Raw genomic sequence first — 12479 nt, 5'->3', positions numbered from 1 at the left:
ATTTGGAGAGAAATGATATGTCTATGAATGTTAGACGTCCAGAATCAAGATTCTCTCCATTAGTTTTCTTTTCTGTTCCATTGTAAAATTTTGCAATATTTTTTAGATAAGCCTTGCATATTTCTTGTCAGTTATTTATGGCCTGTGCCTTATCTAGTCATTAAGTGTGAATAATGAACAAGACTATATAAAGTTAGACTAGAATGACAAAAGAATTGGGAAACAGGAAGTGTTGGTTAGAAGAATACTACAGTACCTACTCCCTTCATACGGAAATGCACCATTTTTTGTACCAGCGAAATCCACACATGTTCCATTTAACAGCATAATCATTGCACTTACTAATGGATTTTAGTGTGTATTATCTGAAACACTACAGACAGGAGACCCTAGGCCATTTCTCACAGTTCAGAAAATTTTTGCTACGTGAGAACAAGAGGTATTGAAGGCATTAATTTGCTATCTGCATAAAAACATAGAAGTATATGTAAACCTTGCGAGAGACAAACTCAAGACTCTATAGCCTAGAGAAAGACATAGACATTTAAAAACTACTGACATGACCATGGATGTAGCTCTGTGGTAGAATACTTCCACAGCATGCACAGGTCTGGGGTCAAACCTCAGCACTGCAAGAATATAAAAATTCAGCTAGGACTGTATCGCACACTTTATTTCTATGTGTTTGTATACCTCATTTCTATATCTTCTAAGCCAGCATACTAACATGTCAAAAAATTTTAAACATGGCAATATATGTAAATACTCATTATAATATAAAATTTTAATGTGCAATATAGAAAGCAGAACTGTTTTAAAACATGCAACTGTAGAAGTGTTATGAATTTTCAGTTTAGTATTTAACATCAACTTTCCTATTCAGATGCTTGCTGGCATTTAACTTGATTGTCATGACCTTGCATTTCTGAAAGAGCCCTACCCACAGACACTAGCTTGCTTTAGAGCTAGAGTAACAGGTAGCAGGGCTCTCAATGTAAGGAAAAAAGAAATAAAGCCAGTCTCTTGATACCAGATAATCTACATCAACACCTAAAATCCTTATCACACAAGATACCAAATTAAAAAAAGAAAGAAAAAATCTACTTTACCTTTATATGTTTTACTCCACAGCTAACCACTCTGTTTGGCTGATATGGATCCCAGGAAATATCAAAAATCTGTCCAAAAAATTACATGTTGATCATTTACATGTTTTCCTTCATCCAGGTACTTGTGCAGTTTCCAGCACTCTACACTGACAACACTGAGCACCTAGAGCTACCTGCATGGAATGAAAATAGGGGATTTGCCTACAGGAACACAGTGGTAGATACAGCATCGTCATCACCTTGTATCTACTTACCTCATGCCTGAAGATGGAGGGAATAAACCACAGCTAGTGGCTGAGAACAAACTGCTATACAGCTTTAATTGTGTCCATCTGGAGTAGGCCAATAAATTTTGATAATTTATGGAATTTTTAAAATAAATTTTCCAGCCTTCTTTGCAGTGCTGACAAAACACTTTGAAAGAACTTTTCAATAAAAGCTTAAAGAATTAGTTAGGAAAATTTGTAATAGTTAACTATGGTTAAATGTAGCCAATAGGATTTTGTAATCATGGAACACAGGACAAAGGCATATATGCGACATTAATTTAGCCCACCTAAAATACTCCTTGAAACCCTCATTTTAATCTGACTCAAAATACTCTTATATTTTTAAGTTTCAAAGGACCTAAAAACAATGTAAGATAATACTATTTGTCATTCTTTACAAAAACTTCCAAATGTTGTAGTTCTATTTGGGAGACAGGGTAAAGAAGGTTCTCTGTTAACTTGAAAGTCAAATTATCTATAATGATTGCTTATTTCCAGGACCCATCCAAGATACTCTCAGTAGGTCCGAAGTCTAATCCAGACACTTATGCTTTTAAAGACTCCAAAAGATTCTGGCTCCAGGAGATTCTGATGCAAAATGGAGCCCATTCTATAAAGCGCTGATAGGAAAGAAATAATGTGGACTACAGAAAGAACGTAGACCACTAGCTTCCCTAGGAAGGGGCAGTTATGCACTCCAGAATGAGCACTGAAGAAAAAGCACTGGACCAAGTATTCTTTTTAACTATTTGAGCTCAGCCAACATCTCAGCATCTCTAACTTTAACCTTATCTTCTCTAAAATGCCTCAACTTTGCTATGAGATCAATTAAGATCATAAAGATGAAGCTATTTTGTAGGCTATAAAGTGGTATTATACAAATGTAAATGAATATTTTAAACCACTAAAATAATCTTGATGCTAACCATAAGCAGCAAATAATTCATGTAGGCACCTAGGCATCAGTAATAAAGAACAAAATTGTGTCAGACAGATCAACAGTCCTGGGAGAACAATATAAAGTACTTCTCACTAGGCTAACACTGGACTCTTTATAGCCTAACCCTAACTAGAAAGTTGACAAAGTAATAGAGCACACTCACTGAAAACAAACAAGCAGGCCACATGACATCCAGTAGGGTTAAAAGAAAAAGTTTAAACAAATTACATTTATTGGTGCTGAGCTGAGCCGAGAACTGTTTACAAATTCAGTTGCCTTCAGAACCAGAAGACAAGCAGAGACATCTGCTTGGCAAAATGGGCCGGTAGGATATACAGACAAAAAACAAACTGAGACACATGAACAGCTCTAAACAGCTCAGTGTTGGAGCGCGACATTGGCCTTGACTGATCAACTGGCAGTCTATGATTGGTTGAGACTCCGCTAATTGTTATAAAAGTATACTCTTAAATTAGGTTCTTAGTTTATTTGCTTACTCAGGTACTGCTGTTCCTTGCAACATAAGGACCCAAGACTTAGAGGCATGCTCAGGACAATTTAACAGGAACTTAGCAGTACAAAACCACTTTATATACAAACAAAAGTGATTACACTAGGCTCTGGTTTCTAAGTAAGGAGATTTTTACTGGTTAAAGTTGTTTACAACTTCAGTTTTCTAATTTTTTCCAAGATAATAGGCTCAAAAGTGTGATGTGCTATATGTTAATAAAGGTAAGAATATGGAAAATGACACAAAAATAAAAATAGTAATTACAGAATAACTTAGGTAAAATGTCATGTAGGAGTTTGTTCTCAGTAGAGCTGGGTATATAATAACAATTATGTGTGCTGGGTCTCAACTCTACTTTCTGTCCTTTTGTACCAGAGATGAACTCCCAACCTGGCGCTTGCCGGGCTTTCTGAACATTTAACCCTGGGGGGTAACTTGCAAAAATTGTGAGGTTCCTTTGTAACAACAAATCTCTGTAGATGATAATGTAACATGCTTATAAAAATGTTTCACCTGAGTTCACACTATGCAAGAGACAATGAATTTAACGTTCGATTAAGGTCTTATTCTACAAACAACTATACTGTACAGAAATGTATTGTACAAAACACCTAGAAATTCAAGGTAAGATAGTCATGCAGATTCATTTCAACTAGAAAACAACACAATAAACTAATTAAATTATTCAGTTATGTATGACACTGGAAAAATAGATTTCTGACTAGTTATATGTATATGCCTGTTTAGTCCACTATCTTGGCAGCTCTGATTACATGCAATTATCTTTTCTGATCACACTGATTTCAGTATGAACAATAAGCAGGCTATAATTTACATTCAACATTCTCAGTACAACAAAGAAAGTTCTCACAACATTCATTTAAAACTAAAATACGTACTAGTATAATCATATTCTGAGAAATTTTCTAACAACTATTTTCATGTCTGAGTGAATATGTACACCAATTCTATTTTGATTTTTTGAACAAGTCAAATATCAAAGTCTAAAATATACTTTGTCTACGAAAAGCAGTAGCAACTCAGTATTTGATCATTAGAAACAATCACGCTAATATAGTTAGCAATTGTCTTTTTTTAAGGGTAGAACTAATACATAATTTCAAAGAAAAAATAAACAGTAAGAAATCAGTAGTTGATAATTACATATTGTCCTTTTACAAATAATTGTTCAAGTTACAAAAGTGAAGCATACAAAGAGGACATTCAAACAGCAAGACTGCAAACAGTTCTGTTCAACTATCAAACAAAAACTCAATAATATGGCTAACAATCCTATACACTTACACTTACATGCAGTTATCTATATTTTCATGTATGTTAAGATTAAACAAACCAAAGCAAGCTAAAATCACTATGAACAAAGAATAATAGTATTGCTGGATTTCACATCATGACACTACGGGATCAGCCCTGGGTACTGTAATATCTCTTTTTCTTCAAAGCATCTGTTCATTTCATCATGCATTATAAGATCAGTTCTCATAAACTGTTTATAGGTTCTATGCACGCATCAGTCTCTACATACATTTCTATCCTTTCTGTATTAGAAGAAACAAAACAAAGCAAGACAAAACAAAACATATTTCTATAAACACATGGAATGAAAAAGTCATAAAACCACAGTACAATGGTTACTGTGTTGTCTCTTGTTATCTTCAATAAGTTGTCTATATCATCAGGCATAGTATAATTGAATATAGCAGTACGTAACAATATTAATAAAAACAAAACATTGTAGATAGTGTAAAACTTCAAAATCAGGTAATAATCAAACAAGAATGGGTATTGTAGTATATCTTGTCATTTTTAGTGTAATTGCCTATACTCTGAGACTTGATACTATCAATCATAACAGATTTGAATAAGATCTGTCGATACCAAACAGCAATCTAACAAACCAGATTCAACTACGATCAGTCATGGTAAAACAGTATAAGTTATACAGGGCTTCAGGTTAAGTTAATAGGGAATTAAGGATGATTACTGTAATGTATCCTGCCATTTTGGGGATAGCTGTCTGTGCCCTGAGATCTAGTACAAGTAGACAAACTGGGACAGAATATAATCTATCTAAACAGAGCAATGTGAGTAATGAGGGTTTTAAATCTTGATACACTATTAACAATATCCTCTGCCTTCTTTTTTTAGATTATTTCTCCCCTTTCACTCCCACAGGGTGCACTGTGCATTTTTGAGTTCCACCAACTCCCTCAGTTTGTAGATTGAGGGAGCAACCTGCTATTTACCTAAGTGGTTCCGAACCTTCTCCTCCTGGACTTAATCTCAAGTTGTATTCCTTTACCTACAAAACCTGTCTTTCCAACCTATCTGCAGGTGGGGTCTAGTTGCCCCTATTACTCTCTAGTTCCCTGTCACATAGAGCATTTTCTCATATTTGATTTTCGGTCTGTAAACCCTTTTTCAGGTTAATTATATTTCCTATATAGAGTATCTCAGTGGACCCTGTCCTCCTGATCCACCCTGCCTGTGTTTCTTTTTTTCTTTTCTTATTTTTTTTTTAGGGTATCAAGGCCATCTATACTAGAGATTATAGCCAACCTTGTCTGCATCATTTCTGTTGTGCTATTTTTCTGCCATTAGTTGTCTGCTTTTCTCCTTCATTCCACTTTCTGCTCCATTCATTGAGGCCTCTCTGCCACTGTTCCTGAAATCCTGGTACTTCTCTCTCTAGAATGTCTTTCAGTATTCTCTGTAGAGTTGGATTGGTGGTTGCGAATTCCCCCAGTTCCTCTTTGTCTTGGAAGCATCTTGTTTCTCCATTAATTTCTGGAGACAGTTTTTCAGGATCTATCAATCTGGGCTGGAGGTTATTTTCTTTCAGGGCTTGGAATACTTCGCTTCAAGCTCTTCTTGATTTGATGGTCTGTGTCAAGAAGTCTGCCGTGATTTTGATGAGTTTTCCTTTATAGGCAACCTGTTTCTTTTCTCTGATGGCTTTTAATATTCTGTTCTTCTACTGAATTTCTGGGATCTTGATTATTATATGCCTGGGTGTAGCTCTGTTTTGGTTGTAGGTGTCTGGAGTTCTGTATACCTCATACATCTGAATATCATTTCCTTTTCCTATGCTTTGGAAGTTTAATTATTTCTGTGAATAGCCCTTGTATTTCCTTTGTTTTTATTCCTGCTTCTTCATTTACATTCTTTATTCTTAAGTTATAGATCTTCTTTGTCGTCTTCTAGCTTTTGTATTGTTACTGCCTGTTTCTTTGTTAATTTTAAGAGATTTTTCCTTTCACGATCACACATTGCAAACCTGTCTTCAAGTTTTGATAGTATATCTTTAGTTTCTTTCAAACAGTTTTGCCAGCTTTCAATGGAGTTTTTTATTTCCTGGTAAATCTCTTTGAACCTGCTTCATGTACTCTAGGTCTTCTTTATATTCTTCATCAGATGTTTCTCTCCTTTTTTTGTGTTCCTCCATTCTTCCATCTCTGTTTTCTTGAGAGGTGCTTAGCATTTCTTTTATTAATCTACTTATATCTTGCTTTACTTGATTAAATATTTCACTTTTGAGCTCATCTATGAGGTCCTGAAGATATCTCTTTATGTCCACTGGTGCTGTGTCTGATATTGCATGTTTGCTGCCCTCAGGAGCCTCTTTTGTGTTTACCTCTCATGTATCAACGTTCTCAGGGCTGGGGGCTGGGGACTTTTTCTTGTTTCTTTCTCTTGTCATGTTTTTGGTTTCTTCCAAATAGGTGTATAGAGGAGGTCCGAGCCCCTTTCCTTATTGGTTATGGTTCTTCTGAAGTGCACTGCTAGGATTTTCTGCCCTTTCCAGTTTGATATTGGTCACTGAGGTTCAAACAGGGGCAGCCTATGCTGGCTCCTCCGCTCTGGGTCAATCAACCTGTGGGAGCCTTCACTGCGTTAGTGTGGACCACATGTAAGGAATTGGTTTGGAGTGATTTATTAGATCCTGGCCGGAGGCGGGACCCAGGCCAAGGATATCCCACCAATTTGGTCTGGGATAACTGCTGTTCCTTGTTCCTGCCAGTCTTGCCCAATTCCAACATGTGGTCCAGTTGGTCACCCCTTTTCCATGGGAGGGTCTAATTCCTAGCACTCACTGCAGGTAACGCAGGTCCCTTGCCGGCTCTGTTCTCCCTTGGGCTCGCCGACTTGTGACTTCAGTGCATCCACGGTTCCAACGAGTTCCATGGGGGGGGGGAGTTCCATCAGCTCAGTTGAAGCAGCGAGAGTTTGGGCAGCTCAGGGAGTCGTGGCCACATGAGTTTGGGCACCACAGTGAGAGCACCCTGGCCGCTAATCTTAGCTGCTCCAATGGTAGCCCTGGAACTGCATGTTTGACCAGCTCTTTTCCCTTTAGTTTCTTCCTGGGTCGAGAGGATCCATCTCCCTCTGTCTGCACCTCTCCATGGTATTTTATCCTGGCATCTGAGTTGTCTGTCTCAGGGAGCCTCTGTATTCTGCTGTTTATCTATCTGTCATCTTTTTGAGATCCCCCAGCAATTTTCAATTTGTAAAAGAAATGGTTCACTCAAAGTTGAACATAAAGGAAAAAAATCCTTACATGGAAAATTTACTTTTAAAAGTACACAAGTCTGAAAAGTGGTATCACAATTACTTCACAGTCCTAAAACCTGTACAGTTTGACTTAAAAAAGGTCTTACCCGATCAGAATGGCCAGTGGCGGAAGCCAGAAGTTTTCCCTTTCTCCAGTCCCAGATGCAGACTGTGTTTTTGGCATCTAATCCCACAGAGGCTAAACGCTAAGAAAAAGAATAATAACACCTGAAAGTGTTGAGAAGATTTCCTATTATTCATGCTTACATTCAACAATAGTTACTGATTACCTACCATAGCTAAGTGTTGGGTTTCTTTTGGAAAAACTGATTCTCAAAATCTATCTGAAACCCACAACTAAAGATACCACAATTAATGACTTCTGTTAGACTATGACAAAATGTAGACATAAAAGCCAATGTTCATTTGTTCTTTTTAAACACAAAAACATACATCTAAACTTCCATGAAAGCACTGGTAAGTGAGTGGAAGCCACTCTTCACATTAAGATTTTAGTTAAAATTTTAGCCATGTAAGAAAATTAGAGTAGACGAATTTCATTCAGGTTGTTTTTTTTTTTTTTTTTTTTTGTCTTTTTCATTTTTATCGGTACCGGGGATTGAACTCATGACCACCTGCTTACAAGGCAGGTGCTTATGCCGCTGAGCTAAAGCCCCAGCCCCTTCAGGTTGTTTTTTAAATACAAAAAAGAATAACAAATATGGGTTAAAGTAAAATTCATTTCTTGAGTGACAAAAGGCCAAAAGAAATCTATTTTTCATTCGTAGTGACAGGCTTCATTGATACCTTTAGAAATCTTTCAAATGCCTTCTGTCAATTACAAGGTAATGGGCCATTTGTCATTTTCTAAATATCATTTGATTCCACTAAACTCTGTCTAGGAATTACTGCAAACCTGAAGCAAAAGATATCAACAAGCCATGAAATCCACCATGGCAATCGAATGGGTGGTTATTTCTCCTAACAGTTAAGTACCACACAGTCCACTTCCTGAACCTACCCTGCGAAATGGAACCTGGAGAACGGCTGAATTCTAACTCAATATAACATGGACAAAGGACTCGTATTTTGGTTTCATTTGGTCTTGATCTTTTTTGAGACAGGGTCTTTCTTTGTGGTGCAGTTTGGCCTCGAAGTCACTATGTAACACAGACTGGCCTCAAAATGTGGCTGTCCAAGGAAGGGCAGAGAACTTCATTGTGAGTTTACAATGCTTTCATGAAGATGTCTAAAGTACCTCGAGGGCAAAGCTTGTAAGCAGGGCTCTTCAGATGAGACCAGCATGACAATGGACATGGAGGTGCAAAGATGCAAGATCTGAGAGAGGGATCTCCCTCGTGCCTCCAGTTGCTCTCCATGGCAACTGTGGAGACACGGCTAGAAAAGCTGTTATCCTAGAATGGCCATGTATAAAGCGTAAACTTCTTTCAGTGATGCTTCAAGATTGTTGGTTTTAAAAATATTTTGATGCTTCTCTCAGTTGGTGAAATACATTAACAAGAAATGGACTATTAAAGAGACTAGTTAAGAAGTTATTTAAGGGGCTGGGGATTTAGCTCAGCGGCATAAGCACCTGCCTTGCAAGCAGGAAGTCGTGAGTTCTATCCCTGGTACAGATAAAAAAAAAAAAAAAGAAGTTATTTAAAATAAGCCAAGCATGGATCTATCTGGGAAATTAAAAAACAGTGGCTCAGAGAATGGGATGGACAGGATAAATTCCAACTTACAAATTCACAGGAATCATTATTTGAATTGGAAGGAGGGAGGTTTTAAAGCAACCTCAAGGTAAAGAATCAAAGAGAAACTTTCCAGTGGATTATTAGCAGGTGATGTTAGCTTCAGAAAGCAAGGAACAATAAATAATGCTTGAGGTCTGTGAAAATGGCTTGCAGCAGCCACAGTTACAAGTGAGAAACTAGCAGTGGGTAACAAAACGGATTTTTGAACCACGGTGGACCTAGTTTCATGAGTTTGTAACTTCAATAACGGAGGTTTTTTAATCTAGATAGCGGGACCAGGGGGACTGAAACTGGAGCCCAGCTTGGAAAAGGTGAGGGATTCACGGAAGCTGCCAAGCTGGCCATCAAAACTGGGTGGTTATTTACATTACAATTTTAGGTGGACCGTAAAACAAATCATTAAAGAAACAATCAAAGAAAGATACACACCTGTCCATCTGAGTCAAAAGCCAGGCAGGCAACTCCGTGCGTATGGACATCCTTAAGAATAGACACAGTCTGAACATTGTAAGAATCCCATATGCATATATACGGCTCCTTCCCAACCTGGCCAGTTGCAATCAAAGTTTTGTTGGGGTGTAAGGCAAGGCTGAAAAAGAAAAAGGTCTCTTCACATCTTCTAACTGAACAGAGACATTGATAATGTTTCACCCAAATTTGTTTCTCATTTTAAATCAGTCATCTAACCAGATGACCTCAAAAAAAAGTCTAATTGTCCCAAGGTATTTAATTACCTGGTGGGTCTAAATTGCAATGTCCAGCTTTGGCAAAGAGAAGCCTAGCCCAACTCAATAGTAATTTCATCTAATCTTACCTATTTGGTTACCTTGACTACCAGACACCATTATGATTATAATTCTCCAATCAGAAAATCTTCTACATGGTTTTATAATTGCCTTATGTTATACAGTATTTCCTGATTTTCAAAATATTACTCAGCTTTCAAGCAAGCTTTTGTCCTTAATTTGAAAAAACATGCCATTGCTAGGAGAAAGGTAACTTCTCAGTTAATGAAACTTGCATACAGAAGCACTTGGTACTATCCTCATTAGGATTTCAAAGCACAAGGGCCCTGAAGTCAGGTTGTTTCTGTGTGTGTTACCATAGAATATACATTTTAAATGAAAATTTCTACTTTACACAAAGCACTGTGACACCAAGAAAAGCACAAATGACTGTGGGTTTTGTAACAATTTTCCTCTGTAGTCTATGTTCTTTTTTTTTTTTTTTTTTTTTTTGTACTGGGGATCAAACTCCCAACCTTGCATTTATCATGTAAGCACTTGAACCACAAGCTAAATCCCTGGCTCTTCCTCTGTAGTCTAAACAAAATAAAACTTTGTCAAATACCAACCAATATTTCCAGGAGCTGCTAACAGTCAGAGGCAGGAGAAAGGCTGTCATCACTATTTCTAGATGAGAAAGCTCTACGTATTAAATTCATGATATAAAGAAGTTGCAGGGCTGGGGATTTAGCTCAGCGGCATAAGCGCCTGCCTTGCAAGCAGGCAGTCGTGAGTTCGATCCCTGGTACCAATAAAAAAACGAAAAAGACAAAAAAAAAGTTGCAGCCTTCTAAACGTAGGAGTTGGGAATTTAAAACAAAAACAAAAACAAAACAGAGCCCATAACCTACAGAGAAAACTAGCAGATAGCTGTGTTCATGCAATTAACAAGTAGAATGTTTTCCAGTTTCAATTTTCAGCATCTGTTCTCACAGCAAGCAAAAGCAGTTTTATTTTTTTCAGTATTCAGTATTCAGGTATTAGGATTATGTGCTCTGGAATCAGAGGATTTAATTATTAGGTATCCCTTACTATCTCTAATTTTTTGCAAAAATTACTCTTTTGTCTTTGGTTTCTGTAATGACCACAACAGAGATAATATATAAAATAGATAATATAATGAACATAAAAACACTCTGTACAGTGCCTTGCTCAGAGTGAACACTTAATACAAGTTTCAGCACCATCGCTGAGTAACTCACATTCTGTACAACCACCAACAGACTCATGTCTATGTGGATCTTGCACACCTCTCGGAAACAAACTGCCTTACATGAGAATTGGCTGTGTAATAAGTGCTTTCTAGAAAAGGTACCTTTAGGAATATTTATAAGGAAATAATACAAAAAGAAAGCACATATAAAAGGGTATCTTTTCACAACAAATGAATGCCAAGTAAGGCCTTTGAAACTTCTCAAGGTTGTAGGATACTTCAGCACTCGGGGCTGATGAGAGATGACGGAGTACAAAAGGACCTTCCGAAGGTGTTTCACTGAGATATGTCTAATAATAGAAGGTATGCAAATGTGTTGGCTTCTGGTTAAAACTATTATGAGACAATCAAGAGAAAAGGCTTATTTCAGTTCAACTTTAAAGATTTCAGTCCATGACTGGCTGCCCTGGTGCCTGAGGCCCGTGGCAGCACATCACAGCAAGAGTGCAAGGCAGAGCCAAACTGCTCCCATGCAAGGGGCCAAAGAGAGGAGGAGGAAGGAGTTGGGGTCTTACAGTCCCCTTCAGGAGCACCTCCCCAAGGACCTGAAGGCCTCCATTATGTCCCACCTCCTGGACACCCCAGGGAGTAAGCTTTACCACCGAGACCTTGGAGCCTGCAAACTACAGCTGGAGATGTCCTAAAAAACTGTGAGAAGGGGACGAAGCATTATGTCTGCTCCATTAAATAAGTGGATGGAGGCCATCTGGGAAAATCCTACCTACAGCAAACATGTATTTCGGCTCATTAATTCTTTCAACAAAACTTTGTTTAAGGATTTAGAATATTGGGCAGTGTGATAGATACATAAACAGAAAATACACTGCCTGTCTTTCAAGAAGCCCACCAGACAAAGGATAGACATGTAAACAAATTACTGACTATAGGGACTGGGGATTTAGCTCAGCAACATAAGTGTCTGCCTGGCAAGCATTAGGTCGTGAATTCGATCCCTTGTACCCCCCCAAAAAATTATTATCAGACACACACATACACACACAGTAACACAGAAAGGTGGAAGATGGAATGGTCAGCTGCCCAAGACATTAGGGAGGGCTTAAGTTAATATAAAAGACAAGGGAAGCCAGGTGTAGTGACACATGCTTGCTATTCTTGGATACTAGGGAGGCTGAGGCAGGAAGATCACTTGAGTGCATATATTTGAGGCTAGACTAGGCAACATGACTTGAACTCAACAAAAAATACAAGACTGCAAAAGGGCATTCAGATGAAAAGGTAGTGCTCATAGGTGAGAATCTTGCCAAGAAAGGACATAAGATGGATCCAGGAGACCAGGGAAGCCCCTTTAATCAGAAAGTA

The 12479-nt window shown here is 37.8% G+C and overlaps 1 protein-coding gene across 14 annotated transcripts in view; it reads right to left on the bottom strand.

Annotated features, from left to right (window-relative positions):
* Eml6 (EMAP like 6) overlaps positions 1-12479 on the bottom strand; it is a 316759-nt gene that overhangs the window by 178920 nt on the left and 125360 nt on the right. For all 14 annotated transcript variants that reach the window (XR_010040546.1, XM_063229384.1, XM_063229383.1 and 11 more), the window contains exons 3-5: positions 9591-9750; positions 7509-7607; positions 1110-1178 (exon numbers count right to left, since the gene is read on the bottom strand). Coding sequence is in view for 13 of the 14 variants with exons in the window: in XM_063229384.1 (XP_063085454.1) it covers positions 1110-1178; positions 7509-7607; positions 9591-9750 (328 nt within the window). In the remaining variant the exon portion in view is untranslated. The remainder of the gene's footprint in view (positions 1-1109; positions 1179-7508; positions 7608-9590; positions 9751-12479) is intronic.

Source organism: Cavia porcellus, unplaced genomic scaffold, assembly GCF_034190915.1.
Source record: "Cavia porcellus strain 051 isolate PalLab524CR breed Dunkin Hartley unplaced genomic scaffold, mCavPor4.1 scaffold_18, whole genome shotgun sequence".
NCBI lineage: Eukaryota > Metazoa > Chordata > Mammalia > Rodentia > Caviidae > Cavia > Cavia porcellus.
The sequence above is the reverse complement of the archived record's forward strand: the minus strand, read 5'-3'. Positions and strand labels throughout refer to the sequence as shown.